The 23,708-nt window shown below is 47.6% G+C and overlaps 1 protein-coding gene across 2 annotated transcripts in view; it reads left to right on the top strand.

Annotated features, from left to right (window-relative positions):
* SLC2A11 (solute carrier family 2 member 11) overlaps positions 1 to 23,708 on the top strand; it is a 539,079-nt gene that overhangs the window by 319,418 nt on the left and 195,953 nt on the right. For both annotated transcript variants that reach the window (XM_069619918.1, XM_069619919.1), the window contains exon 3: positions 8,432 to 8,592. In XM_069619918.1, the coding sequence (XP_069476019.1) occupies positions 8,432 to 8,592 (161 nt within the window). The remainder of the gene's footprint in view (positions 1 to 8,431; positions 8,593 to 23,708) is intronic.

The raw sequence follows: 23,708 nt of genomic DNA, 5'->3' as shown, positions 1-23,708 counted from the left end.
AGAGTGGGCAGAGTTGGTTATGACGGGGGATGGCTAAAGCAAGGAATGCAGATACGTAGGCGCTAGCACCGCGCTTAGAGGGCAGATTGCTCTGTGCTTGAGCGACTGAGTGAGTATATAGTGCGAGATATTTAGCAGGCTGCATGTAATCAGGGCAGCATTTGCATATACTCATAGTTGTAGCTATATAAGGAGGTGTGTAAGCCAAAGAGGTGGGGGTAGACAGATCAGGCGATCAGGAGACAGTTTGTACAGTACCTTTGGTTGCCGGTGGGAAGGCTCACGGGCAGAGTTCCTGGCCAGTGGCCAGTGAGCAGACAGTGACAGGCATGGACAGGGAAGCTGCCTTAGTGCACGCCTTCGTGCTGCAGCCGGCTTGCGCCTGCCGGTCGTGGATAGGTTGAGAAATGAAATCAGGCAGCCAATAGTGTGCACGATGCAGCTCGCGTGGACTCGGCCAAGGAGGGGCAGAGTCTAGATGAGTCGGGCGGCCATCTTGGAATGGCGGCCTCTTGTAGAAACACTATAGGTAGGGATAGTTAGATCTAGGTTTCAGCAGTTCTTGGGCTCGCAGAAGGTGTCACGAAGGTCGTCGTGTGGAGCGTAGGCATCGTGCATGCAACCGCATATATTAAGGAAAAGATCAGAGTTTTCGGTCGTTGCGGTCGAAACGCCAGGTAGCCTACCTTTGGGCAGGAGGAAGCTCCTGCTTCACTCCCAGCTCCAGGACTGCACCTGCAGTGGAAGGTGGGGACCCTTGTCCTCGGGGTACCTTCTTCCAACAATATTAGAAACATGACACTATGATGAAATCCTGGCAATGTTCATTTATATTCTAAAGATGCAATAAATGTTTGGGGGGCCTACTGAATTTGTTGGGTCGTAAACCACACTTGAACTGTCAGGCCCTTATCTATTTTGCATGTGGCAACAGTTCCAACTTCGATAGGGATATTTCGAGGGGATTGGGTCCTCCGACGTATTCCATATCTATGACAGGTAATCACCACAGCTGTGCTGCTTCGGAAACTTTTTTCGGCGTCCTGCGTCGATGACGTTGATGCGCCGTCGTCGAGGACCTCCTCCGACGTCATCCGATGTGATAAGTAGGACGCACAACGCCCGTAGCCTCAGTTGTAGTTCCGTTTTTTCTGCGAACGTGTTGCTTCGTGAATCTCGGTTACGCCTCGACTCTTTGGAGTTCTGTTCTTCTCGGTTCTTCGAACCTGTTCGTTTTTGTGAGAAAATCCTTCGTAAGGAGATGTCTTCTACTTCGTCTTTGACCCCGCGTCTGGGCTTCAAGAAGTGCGGAGAGTGTGGGTCCAAGATGTCGGTGACGGACTCGCACGACGCCTGCCTCTGGTGCCTCGGGGAGGCCCACGACACGGATGACTGTATCGACTGCCAGTCGCTCACGTCCAAAGCCTTACGGGAACATAAGAAGAAGTTGTCGGTAGGTCGGGTGTCCAAGCCCCAGAAGTTGAAGTCTGCGGGGCTTTCGACGGATGATTCGAGAGGTGACTCTCTGCGTCGTCGTCGGAAGTCTTGTGGGTCTCCTTCTAGGAGTCGGTCTCGCCACTCCTCGGCCTCTTCGAAGCATTCTCGGAAGCGCCGACAGCGGTCGCCTTCCAGGTCCTCTTCAGAGGACTCTGCCCGGCACGTCGCTTACCCCACCAGCCGTGCAACGCCGGAGGAATGGGCTTCCTTCGGAAAGAAAATGCTGGCGATTCTCGAGTCGCAGGGTACTAAACCGTCCGCGCCCCCGAGTGGGGTCGGCCGTGAGAGGTCGAGAGACACCGCTCGCAAGAGTGGTCGGCACGAGTCACGGGAGAGGTCCTGTTCGGACAAGGGGACTCGTTCTCGACGTACCCGTTCCAGGTCCCGGTCCTCGACTCGTTCGAGACTGTGTGCACCTGTGATGTCTTCGAGGAAGACATTGGCGCCTGAGGCGTCGAGGGCATCGACGGGCTTTCTCGAGGCTCCGGCTCCGAGGAAGTCATCGAAGCCGTCGACGCTCAGGTCGTCGAAGTACACGCTCGGAGTTCCGGCTTCGAGGACTGTGTCAACGCCGTCGATGCTGACGGCGCTGCATCTGACGTCGACGCCGAGCCTCTCGGCGCTGATGCCTGTTCTCTCGACGCCGGCGCCGATTCACTCAACGTCCTCGACGCCTTTCGAGGCCGGGGTGTTGGAGGTACCCCGTGGCACAGGGGAACCCCCTAGAAAGGCTCTTGTTAAGAGCAAGCACTCTCGGGTGCCTTCTTTCCACCACCTGGAATATATTTCGGAGGTGGATGAGGATTCTGATGGCCTGGTTCCTAGTCAGGTTCCATATGAGATGGTCTCGGGCCATAGCCGATTTGACGATTTGAGGCAGTCACTGCATGATGCCAGTGGACTGGACACCTCTCCGGAGGTGGAGTTTTGTAGGCCTGAGCCTGGCTCTCATGCCGATTCCTCGTACCGGCGCCTTATGGCTAGGGTCTCCGAGTACTTGGGATGGTCTGCTCCCCCAGGGGAGTTTGTGCAGGTTGATCTCACGGACATCCTTGATGTTGGTCCCCCAAATGACCCGGTACTGCCGTTTCATATGGCTCTACAGAGAAGGGTGGCGGCAGCTTGGACTGCTCCGGAGAGTATCCCAGTGGTGGGCAGGTCCTTGTCGCGAAAATACCGTCCAGCCAGTAGCGACCCCTGCTACTTGACCAGGCACCCCACTCCGGAGAGTTTGGTGGTGCAGGCGGCCACGGCCCCGGCAAAGCAGGCGTTGTACCCTACCATCCTTCCTGATAGGGACGACAAACGTTTTGATGGCTGGGCGAAGAAAGTGTTTTCTTCGGGTGGTATGGCGCTTCAGCCGGCCAACTCCATATGTGCCTTGTCTCGTTTCACACACACTCTGTGAAACTGTGTTGCGTTAGCGGCTGAACATATTCCCAAAGGGGACGAACGGGATGGTTTACTTGCTATGGTCCAGGATGGTAAGGATGCCATGTGTGAGTCCGTTCAGTCGGGTTTGTACATGGCTGAATGCGTCATCAGGTCCATGGCGGCGAGCACCGTGATACACAGGTTTGCGTGGTTGCGGAAGTCAGGGTTTGCTCCTGATGTGCAGTCCCGGCTCCTCAACATGGCTTTTGACGGTGAACACCTTTTTGGCAGCAAGGCAGACGAGAGTCTTGAGAGGTTGCAGACCTCCAAAGCTGCAGCGAAGTTGTTGGGCGCTGCAGTTCGCCAACCTCCACCTTTTCGTCCTAGGAGACAGCAATGGAGGGGTGGTTCCTTTCGCTATTACTCGTCCTTCAGTAAAGCAAGAGGAGCTAGCAGTCAAAGAGGCCAACGCAGGGGTACCAGAGGTGGACGACAGGGTACCCGTGGTGCCAAGGCCGCTCGGGCAGTTGCCTCTTTGCCCTCAGGTAACGCCGCAGCCGCTACCACTCAGTCATGAGGCCATGTCCCATGGTTCGCTGGTTGGGGGAAGGCTGGTGCAGCATCTTGTAGAGTGGCGTGCCATTACTTCAGATGTGTGGGTTCTGGAAATCATAACCCACAGCTACTGTCTTCCCTTTCGGCAGAGGCCTCACGACAATCCACCAGGGAGCCTCTCTTTGAAGAGTCCGGATCCGCTCCTTGCGCAGGAAATTCAAGCCATGCTGGAGAAATGTGCCATAGAACTGGTGTCTGTAGCGGAGAGGAACAAGGGATAGTATTCCCCTTATTTTTTGATTTCGAAGAAAGACGGGGGATCGAGACCCATCATGGACTTGCGCGGTTTGAACAAACTCCTCAGGAAGGACAAGTTCAAGATGGTTACTCTCTCTCAAGTCCTCAAGGCCCTTCAGCTTCAGGGCTGGTTGGTGTATCTCGACCTCAAGGATGCTTACTTCCATGTGCCGATCCATCCCAAGCACAAGAAGTACCTGAGGTTCGCGGTTGGCGACTCAAACTTTCAGTTTCGGGTCCTTCAATTCGGATTGACCTCCGCCCCGAGGGTTTTCACCAAGCTCATGGTTGTGGTGGCAGCGCATCTCAGGCAAGGGGGGATTCACGTCTACCCCTACCTGGACGATTGGTTGATCAGGGCGCACTCTCCCGAGCAAGTCCTGGATCATCTGTCCGTCACCTGCCACTCTCTTCACAGGCTGGGCTTCTCCCTCAATTTAAAGAAGTCCCATTTGACTCCAACACAGCGGCTCCAGTACATCGGAGCAGTGCTCGACACTTCCCTGGCGCAGTGTTTTCCTCCCCAGGTGAGGGCTCTTCACATTCAGCAGATGGTACACAAGTTTCAGCATGCCCAGACGCTCCCAGCGTTCAAGTTCTTGAGGTTGCTCGGCCTCATGGCATCCTGCATTCTTCTGGTGCCAGAGGCTCGCCTGCGGATGAGATCTTTGCAGTGGGCACTCAAGATGCAATGGTTGCAGTCCTCCGGCAGGATGTCGGACCCGGTTCAGGTGCCGACCTCGGTCGCCCAGGACCTTCTGTGGTGGGCTGTCGAAGGCAAATTGATGAAGGGGGCTCCGTTTTGGCTTCCCTGGCCGGAGGTGACGATCGTGACGGATGCATCTCTCACGGGATGGGGAGCTCATGCCAACAAACTGACAGTCAGCGGTCGTTGGTCTCCGTCGGAGTCCAGACTCCATATCAATCTGTTGGAGCTGAGGGCCGTCAGGCTAGCCCTGAAGGCTTTTCTGCCGACTGTGCGAGGAAAGAATGTCCTCATCCTGACGGACAATACAGTGGCCATGCACTACCTCAACAAAAAGGGGGGGGCAGGGTCACTTCCTCTGTGCAGGGAGGCGATGCAGCTCGAGTTCTGGGCCATCCAGCAGGAAGTTTTGATCTCGGCAGTTCACCTGGCCGGAGACGAAAACGTGACGGCGGACGCTCTGAGCAGGCAGAGCACGATCTCTCACGAGTGGGAGTTGGCTCAGGAGATTCTCCTGGAGATCTTCGCCCTTTGGGGGAGCCCTCAAGTGGATCTCTTCGCCTCCAGTGTCAACCGGAAGTGCGAAAGGTTCTGCTTGCGGGAATTTCCTCCAAAAGGAGCCTTAGGAGACGCGTTTGTGGTGGAGTGGTCATTCCCACTGCTGTACGCGTTTCCTCCAGTCCCCGTCATCCCACAAGTGCTTTAGAGGTTACGGAAGTTCGGTTCCCAGATGATCCTCATTTCTCCGGGGTGGGCTCGGAGGACGTGGTACCCGGACCTTCTTGACTTGTCCATCTGTCCTCCACGTCGTCTTCCCTACCAAGACGATGTGCTCTCACGGGAGGGGGGTCAGGTTCTCCATCCAGAGTCAGATCCCTCAACCTTCACTCTTAGCTTTTGAAAGGTTGAGGTTAAGGATTGGGACCTCCCTGAAGAAGTGATGGAGGTGTTGCTCTCGGCCCGACGGCCAGCAACAAAGTCTCTATACCGTTGCCGTTGGCGTACGTTCTGCGACTGGGGCAGAGTTCAGAATGTGGATCCTTTTGCATGTGACATCCCCATGGTTCTGTCCTTTTTACTTTCTTTGGCCCACAGGGGCTTGCAAGTGGGTACCATTAAAGGTTACCTGGCGGCGCTGCCCATCTTTAAGCGCTCGTCTGAAGAGTGTTCCTACTTTAAAATCCCTTAAATTTCACAGTTTCTGAAAGGGCTCACTAATTTGTTCCCTGCGTCACCTTTCCTGGTGCCCGGTTGGGATTTAAACCTTGTTCTTAAGTTTCTTATGGGTGCTCCGTTTGAGCCTTTACATTCTTGCCCTTTGAGGCTGTTGACTCTGAAAACTGTGTTTTTAGTTGCGGTTACTTCCGCTCGCAGAGTGAGTGAGTTACAGGCACTTTCAGTTAAGCCACCCTTCACTGTATTTCACAAGGACAGGGTTGTCCTTAGAGTTCGTCCTTCTTTTCTTCCGAAGGTGGTTTTGGAATTTCGTTTGAGCCAGAAGGTTGTTCTTCCGGCGTTCTATCCTCCTCCACATCCTGGTAAGGAAGAGGAGAGGCTCCATAGGCTTGATCCTAGGAGAGCTTTAAGCTTTTATGTTTCACGCATGTCCCGGGTCAGAGTGGACGATCAACTCTTTATTGGTTACGCTGGAAAGCATTTGGGACAAGCTGTGACGAAACAGACTTTGTCTCGCTGGATTATTTTGGCCATCTCGGAGTGTTACCGCTTGCCGGGTAAAGACACACCGGCTGGCTTGCGGGCCCATTCTACCAGGGGTATGGCTGCATCTAATGCCCTGCAGAGGGGTGTTCCTATTTGCAACATCTGTGATGCAGCCACCTGGGCTTCAGTACATACATTTGTACGTCACTATTCCCTCGATTCCATCCGAGGACAGGATCTGGCTTTGCTATTTGATAGGCAATTCTAAATTTTGATTATAAATTCTTTCCCTCCTCCTTGCTCTGGTACTGCTTTGGGAGTCTGTCATAGATATGGAATACGTTGGAGGACCCAATCCCCTCGAAGAACAAGTTACTTTCTTACCTGGTAACGTTCTTTTGATGGGATGGTCCGACGATGTATTCCATATCGCTCCCTCCCTACCTTCCCCGCTGCAGAATTTCTTTTGCGATTGCAGCTTACGTTCCGCAAGGCTTTGTGTCTGACTGGCAGTGGACTAATGCCACACGTTCTGGGGGAAAAAAAACTACAACTGAGGCTACGGGCGTTGTGCGTCCTACTTATCACATCGGATGACGTCGGACATCGGAGGAGGTCCTCGACGACGGCGCATCGACGTCATCGACGCAGGATGCAGATGCCGAAAAAAGTTTCCGAAGCAGCACAGCTGTGGTGATTACCTGTCATAGATATGGAATACGTCGTCGGACCATCCCATCGAAAGAACGTTACCAGGTAAGAAAGTAACTTGTTCTTCTCTGCATGTCCTAATCAGTATCAGTCACAACCCAGTCTTTTGGAATCCTAAGAAATTGTTCCATTTATGGAATTCCCCTTCTCTCGGATGTGCACACGTGTATTTGTATCTGGCAGGTGCACCCTATGTATCATGGCAGCGAGTTTGAGTCAAAAACATATAAAAGAAACTCTTTTGAAAACTGCACCTTTGGCTCTATAGAAACACGGTCTGTTATCAGTTCATTTTAGGCAAATAATCTTTTGCTCCAAAGTCCCTTAATCTCCCATTAGAAAAGTTCAAGGTGATTATACCGGTGCAGGTCTGGTCGTTATGGCTCATGGGCGGCTGGCTCTGTGCAGTGGATCAGAAGGATGCGTACTTGCACGCTCCCATTTTGGAGTCCCAACAGAGGGACTGTGGTACTTCATGGTGGACTCTGAGTTTCAGTACAGTGCCCTTCCATCTGGCCTGATTTCAGTTCTGCAAGTGTTTACGAAATTGATGATGGCAATATCCTCCATTTTCCGACTGAAGGGTGTCTGTCAGTGGTTGGAGACGGTGGGAGCGGTTGGGCGCCGTGCTCCTCTACTTTTTAAAATAAAGTTGTACTGTTCCTATACTTTTTTTAAAATGTTCCGGACTGGTTTCGTTTTAAAGTAAAGGTGAAGGAAGAAGTTGAAACTTGCACTTTCATTGCACTGCACCGAATGTTCCCTTCAACAGCGGGCATTTTTTGTTTCAGGGTTTGTATTGTGTGGGGGAGGTAGCGTGGTGATGGTATTTGTGGGGAGCAGGAGCAGGCTAGTAGGGAACATAGTTCCACTATTTCTTTTTGTATACTTCGAACACTGGTCCATGTGTATCCCTACCTTCATGACTGCCTTTCAAGGAGTCTTTTCCCCTAGAGACAGTAGCCTCTGCCCAGTCCCTGACAAGCTTTCATTATCATCTTGTTTTTTTGACAAGTATGAAGAAATCCCTGCCAATTCCTGAAGTATGAAGACATCTCAGCCAATTCCTTCCTAGTCTACGACATACATAGATTCCCTTTGGGACACCAAACACGCTCGGATCCTCCCAACCCTGCAGAGGATCATGGATATCATGAACATTTATATTTAGGGTCCTGCAGTGTCTAATGACAGCTGGGCAGGGAATTAATCAGGCAGTGGCAAAGATCTGACTTTGTAAATGTAGAGGGTACTTTGTTTCCGGAAACCTCAAAGAACGAAATACATCATATCCTATACACATTTGCATTACCTTTTGGAATTGTCAGCACTTGTTCTACACTCCACTCAACTCGCCCCTGTGCACATAGCTGATAATGCATCCCGTGCTCTTTCTTCGGAAATACACCCTATGCAACAGACTGCAAAATACCAAGTGCGAATGAGCGCCCAAAGAACAATCATCAGTAGGCACGTGTTTACTTATGAAATGTTTCAGTTGTCAAACATGGCGAGGTGAACGTTTCGTGAGCTCAAGTTTGAATGGTGGAATGGTGTTGAGGGTGCTTGCAGAGTCATAAGCGTCAGAGTACACTCATTCCTACGGAACTCTTTCTCTCTTGCTTTCAGCACATCCAGAAGTTTGTGAACCAGACGTGGTTGGACCGCACGGGCAACGTCCTGGAGAGCTCCATCATCACTCTCATTTGGTCCATCATTGTGTCTGTGTATCCTCTCGGCGGCTTCATAGGGGCGCTGCTGGCCGGACCCATGGCCATCCGACTAGGAAGGTAAGACCATTCGATGGGTTTCATGAGCTAAACAGTACTGGAGAATCCTTGCAGCTCCATAGTAGGTTGGATGCAAAGGCTGCCGGGATTGCAAGTTAAACATAAGACAAAGGTTACAAATTAGTAGCAATGTCATAACACGGGTTAATTGGTTATGTGAGTCATTATTTCGGCTGTAAAATATTGGATGCAATCTATTCGGTTTTCTATTCTTTTAATGAAAATAATAATTTCAGTATAACAACTTTGGGTTTCCACAGTTTGGGGAAATAGACTCATCGGTTTTCCGAAAGAAAAATAATCGTATCACTCTTCTATCCCTCACACGTGCATCAACCTGCTCTAAATATTAACAATTTTAGTTTGGCTACTAGGTGGCGCACCCATAAGCTGATAGGTAGAGTATAGGTAGGGAGAAATGACATATGAGGAGGGACACACAGCGTGAAGGTGTTGTTTGGTTATTTGCCCACCCTTTGACGGCCCATGGGGCCATGCTAATCTCTGTGGCCATTCCCACCCAGATCCTGCCCCTTCCTACCCAAAACACCTCCTCGTAGGAACTCTTTGGGCTCACTTTAATAAAGCCTTACCATCAAACTTTGCACTCAAAGTGCCTGCCAGTGTTCTTCTGAAGTCTTAATGACTTCATTGTAGCTGTAAACCTGCAAATGGTGTAATAAAAATGTCTTAACCAGGTCTGCTTTCAGCCACTTGATTTTTAAGCACTATGCATGCCCTTCACTGTAGTCCAGTTAAAAATAAGCTTTGGCAAAGCCAACATGCTTTGCCTTTTGCATATGTATTAGGCATTTTCCAGGCACTGATATTAGATGCCCGGGTACTCACAACATTTTACAATGGTTACCATCAATGGCCAGTTAATACCAGTGGGCAGTGCCTGCCAAGTGACTTTCCGATGCCTACACAAAAGCCCAAAACTTTGGCATTACCAATGCTTGTTAAGATTGGGTAGCCTCCTGTTATCCTGTTCCTGTCCTTCCTTTTCGCCTTTTATCACTTCCATAAACTAATATCCACCAATAGAAAATTGGCAGTACTCCCATACACCCCTCCTTTATTCCTTTCCTCTATTTCATACGCCTTCTGCCACTATTTTACTATTTAAAAAAATAAAAAATTCTCTTTGAACACAGATGGAAAAACATGCTTCCAATTCTGGTATGGAAGATCTCATGTCATTAAAAGAAAAGGTGTGATCTAATTACAGTTCATGATATTGGTTGTATATATGCTCTGTATTTGTTTTCTTTGTTTGTTAAATGTTTCTGCAGTACACATTTTAAACATTGAATATATTGGCCCCGATTCATGAAAGTTATTTCTCACTCGCATGTGCCAAGTGGGAAAAACACCTGCATGCTCAAAACGGAAACAACATTCGGAAATTCTTTGCCCAAGCAGTTTCTTTCCACACTGGTGCATCTTAGAAGGCATTCTCGATTCACATAGAGTCACAACCAGAATGTCCTACTTCTGCCACTCTTTGTATTTTGTATTTATTGAATTTTATATAGTGCTTTAATCATTTCAGTCATTTCATCAGTCAAATAACGAGAACAATATGCAGAACAATTTGCCAAGATCATTAGAATAAAACATGAGTAGGATAGAGAAGTTGAAGGAAATAGTAGAGAACTGTCAGGTGGGAGATTAGAGTAGGTGGGATTTAAGGAGTTGGGGAAAGATGAATATGTGGTGATGGAGCGGATAGGGAGAGGGAGAGAATTCCAGTGGAGTGGAGCAAGGAGCTGAAAGGAGCAGAAGCGGGATGGTGCGCATGGTGCTGGTGGGACAGTAAGTAGGAAGTGATCAGCAGAACGGAGTGGGCGAGAGGGAGAGTAGAATGAGAGGAGGGAGGAAAGGTAGGGAGGGGCGAGATCGTAGAGAGATTTGAAGACGAGGCAGAGGAAGTTGAATTTGAGTTGAGAGTGAAAAGAAAGCCAGCCTAGTGAGGAGAGAGAAGAGGAGATGGAGTCGTGCGGAGAGAGAAAACAGAGAGAACGGATGGCAGAATGGTATTGGGATTTGAGGGGGGCTAGATGTAAGGTGGCGGGGAGGACAACAAGTAGAGCTGCACAGTAGAAGAGTCAAGAAAAGATTAGAGAAGATATTAAGAGTTTAGTGGCGTGAAAAGTAAGGAAATATCAGATTTTGCGAATGTTATAGAGATGGAAGCGACAAGCACGGGAGGTAAGAGAGATATGGTGAGTAAAGGAGAGGTTTGAATCAAAGTGGAGGCCAAGGTTGTGGACTGAGGCGGAGATGCGGAGTTACGAGTGGGGAAATAGATTGTAAGGAGGGGGGGTGAGGGCAAAGGCAGGAAGGAATAAAACTTCAGTTTTATCAGTGTTTAGGGTGAGAAAGTGGGAGGAGATCCAGGAATTGATAGCCGTGAGACAGGAAGAGAGTTTAAGGTGAATGTCGGGAGTGAAGGAAGAGAAGTAGAGGAAGAGTTGGGTGTCATCTGTGTAGAAGTGGTGAGAGACACCAAAGGAAGAGATGATTGGAGCTAGGAAGGAGGTATATAGCGAGAAGAGAAAAAGGCCAAGCACAGAACCTTGGGGGATGCTGAAGTCGAGGGAGTGGGTAGGGGAGATGTGGCCGTCCCAGAAGACTGCAAAGGAGTGATTGGATAGATAGGAGGAGAGCCAGTTGAGGACAGAGCTTTTTAGACCACAGGAGGAGAGAGTGTCTAGAAGTAAGGGGTGATCAACAGTGTCAAAGGTGGCAGAGCGGTCGAGGAGATAAGGAACAGAAGAGTGTTTAGAGTAGCCTGTGGTGAGGAGGGGGTTAAGAACAGAGGTGAGAGCAGTTTCAGTAGAGTGTTTCGGGTGAAACCCAGATTGAGTAGGGGGAGGAGAGAGAGGTTGGAGACAAATGCAGAGAGTTGGGAGTAGATGAGGTGTTCAAGGAGCTTAGAGAGTAAGGGTAGAAGAGAGATGGGGCGAACGTTGGAACCCAAGAGGGGTTAGCAGAGGGTTTTTTCAGGTTAGGGGTGATAGTTGCATGCTTAAAGGCTGAGGGAAAGGCTGCGGTAGTGAGACAGATGTTGAAAAAGGAGGTGAGGTAAGGTATAAGGAGAGAGTAGATTTTGGGAATCAGAGAGGTGGGGAGAGGGTCAGAGGGGGCAGCAGTAGTGTGAGTTTTGGACAGGAGGAGGGAACCTCAGAAGGAGAGACTGGTGTGAAGTTAGACATGTGGGAGGATGGGGTAGTGGGAGATGGGGAAGGGGGCGAGTAAGAGGGGGAACATAGAATGTTTTGGCGTAAGGTGAGTATCTTAGAGGAGAAGACGTTTGCGAAGTCAGTGGGTGATAGAGGAGAGGCAACAGAGTGGTCAGGGGTAGGAGGAGAGAGAAGGCGAGTCAAAGTTTGGAATAGTTGGCGAGGATGGGAAGATTGAGAATGGAGGAGGTTAGAGAAGTAGGATCATTTAGCCGAGTTGAGGCAGGTGTCATAGAGGGTGTGGTAAGAGAAGTAGGAGGCTTGGTTGTCTAGTGAACGCTGTTTAAGCCAGCGTCTTTCAAGGCGTCGGAGAAGGCAGCGCATGGATAAAAGGTGTGAGGAGAGCCAGGGTTGGGCAGGTTTGCGGGAGGGGCGGAAGGCAGTGAGAGGGTATAGTTGGTCAAGACTGGAGCAGAGGGAAGAGGATAAGGTGGACAAAGCATCATTTGCAGAGAGAGGAGAAAAGTGAGTGAGAAGGAGGAGGGAGGAGGCACAGATATCATCTAAATGAGAGGGGTTAAAGTTACAGAGGTCACGTCGGGAGAAAGAGATGGAGGATGAGGGAGGAGGGGAAGGAAAGACAGGAGGAGTGAGGGAGAAGGAGAGTAAGGAGTGGTTAGATAGATAGTTGGGGAGGTTAGAAACCGAGGAGGCGAAGAAGGAAGAGACAAAGATAAGGTTGAGAGTGGAGCCGCCGGAAGAGTGAGTGGGTGAAGTAGGGAGAGGGGTAAGAAGGTAAGAGTCGAGTATAGATAAGAGGGGGGAGGTTTGGTGGGTGGAGGTTAAAGTCACCAAGTACGTTTAGGGGTGTGGGGCTGGGGGAGACGAGGCTGAGGAGGTGGCCAATATCATCATAGAAGGATGCAAGGGGGCCGGGTGGATGGTAAATGATGAGAAATTATATGGTATGCGGGGAGGTGAAGATTTTAGAAAAATATATTCGAAAGAGGGGAAGACTGTAAGAGGTGTAGCACAGGGGGTGGAAAGGCACTTGGGTGAAAGAGAAGACCAATGCCGCCTCCACGTCCAGAGGAGCGGGAGAAGTGAGTGAAGGAAGAGGAGGAGGAAGTGAGCGATGCAGGAACAGTTGAATTGAAGGGGGGATCCAAGTTTCAGTGATGCATAGGAATTGAAGGTTTGACGTCCAAACAGGACCAGAACAGCGGCAGTCTTGTTACAGAGAGATCTTGCATTCCATATGGCAATGTCGATGACGCTGGAGGTTTCAACAATAGGGGGATAGATGAGGTTGTGGTGGTGAATTGGGGTAGATGGGCTTTGGGACAAACGGGGGTGAGGTGGTGAGGGAGGGTTGAGTATGGAGATGGTCATAATGATGAAGCAGGGGGTTTTGAGGGAAGGCCAGGTAATAGAGTGGGGTGTGGGAAGAGAAAGTGGAGGGAAGTGGTGGATGGAGTTGCACATACTTGATGGTGCGATAGGAGCGGGATGCCAGAGGGCCACCATGTCTTAGTGGGCGGTTCAGTGTTGTCGGTGGGTAGGCTCTTTCTTTCATGCTTGGCCCATCATGGCGCTGGGGACAGACAGGAATTCAGACTCCTGTAGTGCCCTAAATAGAAACGTGCACTAGTTTGTACATTAATTTACTTAACATTTGCATCCCCGAAACTTTGGTGGAAATTTAAAAGGTGCATTGCGGGCAATCGTCATTATTCCTCCTAACCCATCGATCTTATAGTACACACAATGACTCAATTAATAACTTTACCCCACCATCGATCACTTCATCACATTCCAGGGTCGGAAAGATGGGTTTTAGGTACTGTGACATGGAATAGTAAAGATTACCAGTAACTAATCAGGACATTACTTCTGCGGCTCTCTTCCACGTCCCAATACTTACTTTTGAGGAATACCAAATACAAGATGACTGAGCCCATTGAAGTAGAAATCGGTCGTCTTCAAGTAGATTACTTGAAGACGACCAAGTATGCTGCTTACACAGCTCATCACCAATGCATTATTCAGATACCGGTGTTCCTCCTTCCATGTGATTACCGGAGCCCAGGAACTCAACACACATGCACAAAAAGAGTTTGATTTCGAAGTTCAAGTGGTAATGTCTGATGAAAGTGTTCTGATTTGCTTAGGCTGTCATTTTACAACTAGTCTGGGTGGATATTCCCTGAGCCTCTTCCTAGAACGCTGTCATTCACTTAGTTGTCTTCCCCTGTACTGTTCCTGATCCTTTGACCGAAAGGCGCAGGAGGGCTGGTACGCCATAAGGCGTTCAGGTGCACGTTGAGTGTGTGTGATAGGGCAATGTGGTGGAGCACTGTTTGGGGTCAGTATGTTTGGGGAATTGTGTGAGGGAGATCAGTGTGTGAGTTTGGTTGTGAAGTGTGTCTTGTATGAGCATCGTTTGTTTTAGTGAGCACGTGTGCTTGGCCAGTGGGTGGGTGTGTATGTATTAGCAGTGGGTGTCTGAACTGTGTGCTGGAAATGTGTGTGTGTGCGGGGGGCAATGTGTGTTTGGCTAGGTCTGTTTATTGGGGCAGCGCATGTGTGGGGGAAGTGGCAGTTAGTGTGGGGGAAGTGGCAGTGTTTGTAAGTGAAGTGTTTGTGTGGGGGCACGGTGGGTGTGTGGGGGCAATGTGGAGCACTGTGTGGGGTCAGTATGTTTGGGGAATTGTGTGTGGGAGAGCAGTGTGTGTTGTATGAGCAGTGTTTGTGGTTTGTGCATGTGTGTTTGGGCAATGAGTGGTGATGAACAGTGTTTTTGATGGTTAGTGTGTTTGGGGGCTGTGTATTGGGGCATGGCATCTGGGGGAAATGTGTATGTGTGGGGGAAGTAGCAGTGTGTGTGGGGAACTAGCAATTTGTGTTTTATGTGTGTGTGTGGGAGGGCAGCATGTGTTTGTGGGGGGAAGTGTGTGTGGCACTGTCTGTACGTAGTGTGTGTGTCTGGTGTGTGTGGGGCAGTGTATGTAGGGGCAGTGTTTTTAATGGTAGTGGGTGTGCGGAAGGAGTGTGGGTGTGTGTGGGCGTTGAGTGCATCTGTGGGGACACTGTGTTTGTATGAGTGTGTGTGCGTATGTGGGAATAGTGTGTGTGGGTGGGGCAGTGTGCATTGAAGCAGTGTTCATGGGAGCAGGGTGGGCATGTGTGGTGGGTCACTGTGTGGGGTTAGTATATTTGGGAAAGTGTGTGTGGGAGAGCAGTGCGTGGGGGCAGTGTGATATATAGGCCATGTTTGTGTTAGTGGGCAGTGGGTACATGTGTGTTTGCCCAGTGGGTGGGTGGGAGTATGTGTGTGTATAGGCAATGGTTGTGTGGAAGTATGTGAGGGCAATGTGTGTATATGGGGCAGTATGTGTGGTGATCAGTGTATGGGGGAGTGGCAGAGTGTCCGTAGTGGGGCAGTACTTTGTGGGGGAAGTGTGTGTGTATGGGGAGCATAGCAGTGCATGTAGGAGAAATGACAATGCGTGTGGGGAAGTGACAGTATGCGTGGAAGCAGGGTGGGCGTTGGGTGGGACAGTGCTGTGGGGCAGTGTGGAGTCAGTATGCTTTATGCAGTATGTGGGGTAGAGCACTGCATGGCGCAGTGTGCATCATGTTCAGCGTTTTTGTTAAGGGCTGTGGGTGCATTGGTGTTTGGGCTGTGGGTTTGTATGTATGGGTAGTGGGTGTATGGAAGTGTGTGTTAGGCAATGTCTATGTTTGGGGCAGTGTGTGTGGGGGCAGTGTGTTTGGAGGTCAGTGTGTATTTGTGTGTGTGTGCGTTGGGGGTCTGTGTGGTGTGGCATTGAGCAGTTAAATTCACAGGGTTACCAGGTAAAGTTCCCCTTGATGTAATTTTGTATCTCAATATGAATCCCTTCTGTTATATCATGTATGTGCTTATAGGCTTTGCAGTGGGGGCGCAGAGATAAGCTGGTCATCACGTTCCAAACCCGTTGAGTTTCAAGGTTTTTGTTGCGATAAATTGATCACCTTAACTTCCACTTAACTAAAGTTTCTGTATGGAATTTCAAGTGTTTTGTGTTTTATACAAAGATACTTGCAGAGCCTCAGATAAATCACATAGGTCATCCATACAACCTCTTTATTAAGTTCAAAGAGGAGGAGTCAGCAGTGCCCACCATACAAGCTTCATCATCACAACTGATTTCCAGTAGAACTCCTAAAATAGAGAATTCCGACATTCACACATACACATTACACTCATGTCCTAATTTACTATTACATCACACACACTCAGTATGCAGCCTCACAGACATGAAATAGGAATACAGACACAGTCAACCTCCCTTCTTACCCAAGGGCACACACACACTGGCACCAACACTCATAAACACATACACACACCACTTGCATTCACATACACACCTAATCATCCTATGGTAGGGATTTACCAAGGCCACCCTACACACAATAACACTGCAACCTCATCTAATACACACGCCCACCATCACAACACTAGACATGTCTCACATTGCATCAAGTTACATGTGTGTCATGGGGAAACACAAGATGAGGCAGAAGGAAGTTAATATACGTATGGTTTAATGGTGGGAAAGAGACCCCCGTGCACCGGGGAGTCACTGTGGTACAGCTCACTCAGCTTCTCTCTCAACTGCTCGCACATGTTGTTCCCGAACTTGGGGATGTTCCAGAATGGCAAGGGAAAGCAGCAGAACACCTTAACACCCCCCCCCCAAGTAATGCGGGGGCAAAGGAAAGAGAGGGAAGAGAAAGGGAGGAGGCTGGGAAAGAGCAGGAGGGTTTAGAACAAAGGATACAGTACAGTAATACACAAAACCATTTTTGAAGTTGGGCTGGATCTTCATTTTCCGGGCTGGTGACCCAGAACAACCAGCTTGCACCTCATATCTCCGAAAGCCAGCTTGCAAATAACCAGCTTGCATCTCCTCTCTCTGAAAATGTGAACTTCATGATCTGTCACCATCTCATAGCATCTCCAAGTCAGGCATAGACCCAGAAACATTCTCAGAAGTATGAACAATGTCATCAAACAAACAAACCTTGCCATCTTCCAGCACCACCATTTTCCTCCCTACGATCTCAATCCTCTGTAGTTTCCTGAATTTAGACATTCCTTGCATCACTTTTCGATGTTCTCGAACTCTGATCCGGTCTCCTTTCTTGAACTCAACCTCACAGGTAGGTTTGACACAGTCATAATGGTCCTTGTATTTTTCCTGCTTCTCCCTCCCTTTCCGAAGGATCTCATTAATGCCCACCTTCTTAACCCTTCTTTCTAGGACTCATCCTACTACACGGCACTCTTTCTCTCATCATGACAAAAGGTTCACTTTCAGTCACAGAATGAGGCGTCATTCTATATGCATTCAGTGACTCCTTTATGGTCTCCTTCCAGGGTAGTGAGTTTGCTACAGCCAACTGAATCATCCTCTCATGAAGTCGTTCATGCACTCGACAAGGCCATTAGCCATGGGATGATATAAGGATTTAGGTATTTGTGTGATCCCACAATCCTTCAAGAACCTATGCATGCTCTCCGAGAGAAACTGCACCTCATTGTCAGTGACCAGTTCCTCTGGGCCCCCCTCTCTGCTAAACAAAGTTTCCAGGTACTTCACGATTTTTGTGTCTGTCACACATTCTTCCATGACGCACCACTCCAGCCACTTGCACGTATAATCAATGAGGACCACTTTGTACACGTTGCATAGCTCCATACCTTCAAAGGGACCTGAAAAATCCATCGCCAGCTTCTTCCACGCAGATCCCGAAACTTGCACCGGTGGAAGAGGTGCTACATTTGTATTTTTATTAATTTAATTTTATGAACCAGTGTTACAGAGAAGTTTTACAATGGCTTTTCAACACAAGCACAGATAGAACACATCATAGAAATAACAATTACCATTAAGGGCTTGTTTCGATTTACACTGTTGAAGGCTGCACTGTTATCTATAAAAGTCACATATACAGGGCACTTTCAAATCAGCCATGCCTGCTGGATGACAGTGCAGAGAGCAAGACAGTTGGTCGTCGTGTTTAGGCCACGTTTGAATCCAGTCTGGTTAAATGGAATACATTTAGCCTCATTGGCCCATGTCCAGTGATCATCAAGCAGCATACGGGCAAAAACCTTTGAGGAAACGTCAAGCATTGCGAGGGGTGAATAATTACTGGGAGCTTTTTGGACTTGTCGCTGATGGCGCACGCCTGGCACAACCTCACTAGGTCTAAGACTTCACTCAGCATCCCCGGCCACCAATAATTCTGTCTGACTCTTCTCTTAGTGAGATTCCTTCCCAAGTGCATCTCATATGCCAAGTTGAGAATCTTCCCCCTCAAGGACTTTGGTGGAATTATGCAACCTCCTCTCACCACACACTCGGTGCTTTCAGCAATCTCATCACGAATCTGGTCAAAGTCCAGAAGAGCATTCCCCACGCTCTTCCAACATTCATGAAGAGCTTGTCTGAGAAAACACTGTTCAGTGTCTTACGCTGATTCTCTGATCCAATCTTCCATTGCTAGTCCTGGCTGAACTTTGGCAATAATGTTCTCCTCACACTCTTCCATCTCCTGCCCAGATTCATCAGCCCAAGGTAATCTGGAGAAGCAATCCGCGATAACGTTTCCCTTACCTGGGGTATACACAACTTTGGCATTGTAATAGCATGATCTCCATCATCCACCTGCGGGTTCCCAGAGAAGCCAAATGTGGGCTTTTGGAATTAATTATGTGGATTTGTAATCCATCTTGATTATAACGGGCATCCCCCAAATAAGTGTCCTAAAATGCTCCAACGCCCACTTCACACCCAAAACCTCCTTCTCAATGGTGGAGTAGTTTTGTTCTGCACCCGAGAGCTAAAAGTAATGGTTACCTCTCTACCTTCCTGGGCTTGTGCAAGCACTCCCCCCCCAATCCCACGTTGCTGGAATAAACTGTGATTATACTGGTAGCAACAGTATTAAACATTGGGAGGGTTGGTACTTTACTGACATCTTCTCTTATGATCTTCACTCTTCCTGGCAAATGTCAGACCACTCAAATGTTGTGTTCTTCTTCATCAGCATCCTTGTGTGCTGTTTTTTTTCCATGAAGCAAGGGATAAACTTAGAGTAGTACCCGGTTAACCCCATAAAGGACCTAAGCTGGCCCTTGTTAGTGGGAATGGGAATTCTCATTATCGTTTCCACCACTTCTTTTTTTTGGTTGATGCCTTTGCCATTGATAAGATGTCATAGGTCCTTTCACTTTGCACTTTTCTATTTTGAGAGTGAATTCTTTCTCACTGATTACTTTCAAAACCCCCAGAAGCTTTGCATCATGTTTCTTTTCCGCAGATGTTGCTATTAAGATGTCATCTTCAAAAAAATACACCCCTTCTAATTCTCCAAACAATGGTTGCATGAGTCACTGGAAGACTGCAGTAGCCGAAGTTAATCTGAAAGGCATGCGTTTATATCTGTACACTCACAAAGGTGTCACACAGGATGTTAGATGTTTAGAATCTTCATCTAATACTACTTGATGGTAAGCAGATAACAAATCCAATGTGGTGATGTGTTTGGCTGGTCTCATCATTGTTAAAAATTCAGGAATATTGGGAAGGGGATACCTGTCCACCCAAATGTTGGAATTGAGATCTCTGCGATCCACACACATACGTATTGAACCATCACCTTTCTGAACAATGACAATAAGAGACAACGGATCAGAAGACTCAATCGTCACTATGATGTCCTGTATGCAGAGCTTCTCCAATACTTTCTGTAGTGCATCCTTCATGGCAACAGGAATTTTCATCACTATATGTACAATTGGCTTTGCTCCTCTTCTCAGGACAATACAGTGTTTAAATTCTCAGAGTTTGCCAATTGTGTCATTGAACACCTGAGGAAATTGCTTGAAAAAGTTTGAGTTGTGACATTTAATATGGTTTTTTCTTCTCCCGAATGAATTTTAAGTTGTAACGCAGCTTGTTCATCCCAACCTATGCTCCCAAACTAGAGGTTCACCCATTTGAATACAAGAATATCTATGGGGCTGTGGCCATCACATTTGAGACTTTTAAATCTTGTGTGAAATCACCCAATACATTCTGAAATGTAGCCACATCTACCATAATGTAGGGCAGACCAGTGTACACCATCACCTCTTGCGGGACTTTGTTTACCAAGACATTCTCCCAGGGTTCAAATGTAAGGATGCATACAGTGTCTCCTCCTACTGCATCAATGATAGTGTGGAGACTGCTGGGTCCTCCAACCTCTTCTAGGTCCTTTATGGTGTTGCGTCCCTTAGCTCTGGGATTCTTACAGGCTCTCCCATAATGCCCACAATGCCACACCTATCACATTCAGCAATGGTAGCAGGACACTCCCTCTCGCTACTTCAGTGTGCCGTTCATCCACACCTCGATTGGGGACGTTCATTCTCATTGGAAAACCACTGTCTGAACTCTTTTTTCATTCTGTCAATAACAATTGTTTTTCACTCCTCACAGGCGTCAAACCCTTTCTTACCAGGGTGACAGTAAGGCCATCACCATTATCATCATATTCTTCTACTCTGTAGATGTCTCTTGTTGTACAGCTTTCATGCATTTTCTTCCCAAGTTCAATTGTTCTTGCTCTGCCAATGGCCTGTTTCATTGTTGGATCTTTGGCCTGCCACAGTCCCTGTTGGGTTTGTGCATCTGCAGTACAAGCTGATCATGTGGGATGTTTTTACCCATGCATCCAAGCCCTACCATAAAACTGTGCATTACTGGCATTGAAAACATCATGATGGCCAGAACTCCCCAGAGAGTGCACAGGGAAAACATGAAGAATAGGCTGCCACCCATTTTTGTCTATGTTGTGAGCACAGGAGGGCATTGCCTAAAACCACCATTGGGCTACACACACAGTAGCCTGACACCATTGGGAATGGCAATGCTGATTGCCAAAAGCAACCCAGAACTGTGGGGAATTCATTTTCTTAATGTCAAAATGGATGCAATACTGGTGCTCACCACTATCAGAAAGCCGGCGTTTTAAAACCACCAGACTTTTGTGTAAAACTGAAAAAATGAACCCAAACCAGGCCAAGGAAAGACTTGCTAAGAGGTGGAAAAATGTAAAACTGTATTCTGAAATGACTTGGAAGTAATTATTTAATGTATATATAAAAAATAGCTGGGGATGTCAGCAGTTTAAGCGAATTTGGGTTTAAAGCCACTAAAATCAAAATGTTTAGAATAAATGAGTGACCTACTTGTGAGTGTCACATAGGTTGCAATTCTTTAAATGTCATAGTTTTGAACTTAGAATCAGCATTCTAGCTGCATGTGCAAAAATTGTAAGTTGGATTTGAATGTAGAAAACTGGGAACTAAAGCGACATTTAGCTGAATTCTGCCTGACAACTACCCCCGACAGGAGAGCGAATTCAGCAGCTGTGTTCCCAGGCCTGGCTGCATCCTGCTGCCCCTGCCAAAAGGAGATGACACCTCTCTGATTGAATTAGGGGAGTGGCACCTGGGGACTACAGAAAACTAAACAAAGCCCTGTCCTGGACTCAGGCAAATGTTATATTGGGGGGGTCGTAAAAAGGCTTCCTCTTGGGAGAAACTGGGAGGGGCAGTGCCTGTGAGGGCAAGCTGAGCTTGGGGGAAGTGGATAAACCAGAAATTCCACCATGTGCTTTGGCAAACCACACCCCTTTGGGGCCAGAGCATGATTTTAAAAAGATGGATAATTCACAGTGCGGACTTGTCAAAATTATATAAATAACATCATCATTGTTGTGATTTTTCTGTGCACATTTTAAGAGGTGTTAGGACCCTGTGGTATGTTCTTGGGGATAGTAGCGGAAAAAAGGTTGTTACTCCAAATGTATGCATGTGCATGTTAAACATCTGACACTTTATCATCTGGAACCCATATCCCTGGTGCACATGTGTGTAAAATCTGGAAAGGTTTAGAGGTCGTTATCTGGATGAAAAGGGGAGAATTCTGTCATAGTGGACACAACATCGTACAAAGACAGGGATCGGATGCTTTGGTGCTACAGAAAATATGTTAACTGGACCTATAATATTAGAAAAATGGTACATATATAAATATGTATTTGGGTCAGAAATAGATTTGTGTGCAATTTGACAAGGGGAGGTTCCTCTGACCATAAAACCTACAGCCTCACTCTGACACTCCATTTCTTTTCCCCAATCAAGGGAGAGAGGAAGGCTTGGCCAATGATAAGTGAGAGGGGCAGGCTTAGCTAGGCCCAGGCACACACTCATTTTCAAAACACATAAAAGGAACATTGAAACCCAGGTAGAGACATTCACTTTTCACTTTCTTGCGGGACACTTTGCCGGGAGACTTCAGACTTCACATCCAGAGATCCAGACTTCAAATCCATCAATCTCCACAGACCAGAAATTAACTCCAGAATTTGTAGCAGAGAGGCCTGAATCCATAAGCTGAATCCTCTTCAGCAGGCCTCAAAACCAAACAAACTATTCAACAGCCGGGCAAGCTGTTTGAATTCTTTGCCAAGAACTTTTGCAAGAACCTGTGGCAGTAACCAGAAAGCAGTGCTGTATCCGGAACCAGAGAGAGCCAGAGACCAGATAGCAAGAACTGCTAGCAGAAGTCCAGCCAATCCTGACCCGATCGGTGACGAAGCCGCATTCCTGTCTAAATTATAGTGTGAGTACCCAGTCAGGACTGTGCCAAAACCAATCTCTTAGTTTAAAATAATCTAATCCAAACTATTTTAGCCTATTAGAACTGCCTCCTAGAATCGTGTCATTCTGTCATTTTTAAAACTGAAAACTGTCATCTGTCATTCTGAGCTTTAAAATTTCAAATCCGAAAAAATACCTTTACTAAATCGGCCGTATCTCCGGAACCTTAGGAGCGAGTTTTAACTGTCTTCTTAAAGCTAAGATTCTAATCTTTCCAACGAACCTAAAACCGACTTGCTACCCCTTATAGTGCCTCTGTAATTGCGCTCGACGCACGCAGCTAAATTTGCTGCGATTTGACATTTTGTTTAATTTCCACCACGTGTAGAAATATTTGTCCTTGCTTTCCTTGCTGAAATTCGTGTGCAACCTGACAATCATTCATAGAGCATTGCTAAAGTGATCCTGAATTAATGTTTAGTATCTCTCACTCACCCTGAACCCCCTATTAGGGAATTAAAAGCATTTTTAGCATATTTCTCACTTCTTTGCATACCACATCAAAGTATATTGCCTGTATTTAAAACTCCTACCTGTTTTCCTCTAAGCTTGCTAGGGGGGAACTGAATTATATTTGATTGCATTCCTGAGAACTGTGTGTTTTCCTTCCATCTCTTTACCTTGCATAAAGGGGGTGGGGGGATGAATTGTCAAAGAAAAGTGATTACATTGTCTTTTGTTGAAGTCATATGAAGTTTATTTTCTGTACTGAATTTTCATTCATCATTGTATTGTCCTTGAAGCCATAAAAGCATTCTCAGCTACTTTATCCTCTCTATCTCACTTCTAAGCCATCAAAAAGAGTGTACCACTGTAACATTATCCATTGTTGATCACTATCATCCTCACAAGTGTGCTATTAAATATTATTTTACTATAAAAGTGTGATAGATATAAATTGTTTAATTTTCAAATAAACCTTTTAATTTGCAAAACAAACCTACTTCTTGGCTCAGTGGGGTCAGGGGGATTCTAAGAGAGGGGTGTTATATAAGGGTAGTCATCCAGAGTAAACGAACTGGACATAAAAATATATCAATAAGGGTTTCCCTCAGCATCCCAGACTAGGCATTGACTTAGCTGTAGTGTTGAATTGAATCCGCTTACAAAGTGGGGGCTCGGAGCCGGGATATTCTGGGTTAGATTTACCACTTGTGCAGCTT

Source organism: Ambystoma mexicanum, chromosome 10 (genome assembly GCF_040938575.1).
Source record: "Ambystoma mexicanum isolate Mex_15411 chromosome 10, UKY_AmexF1_1, whole genome shotgun sequence".
In the NCBI taxonomy this organism is placed as follows: domain Eukaryota; kingdom Metazoa; phylum Chordata; class Amphibia; order Caudata; family Ambystomatidae; genus Ambystoma; species Ambystoma mexicanum.
This window is presented reverse-complemented; position numbering and strand designations above follow the sequence as displayed.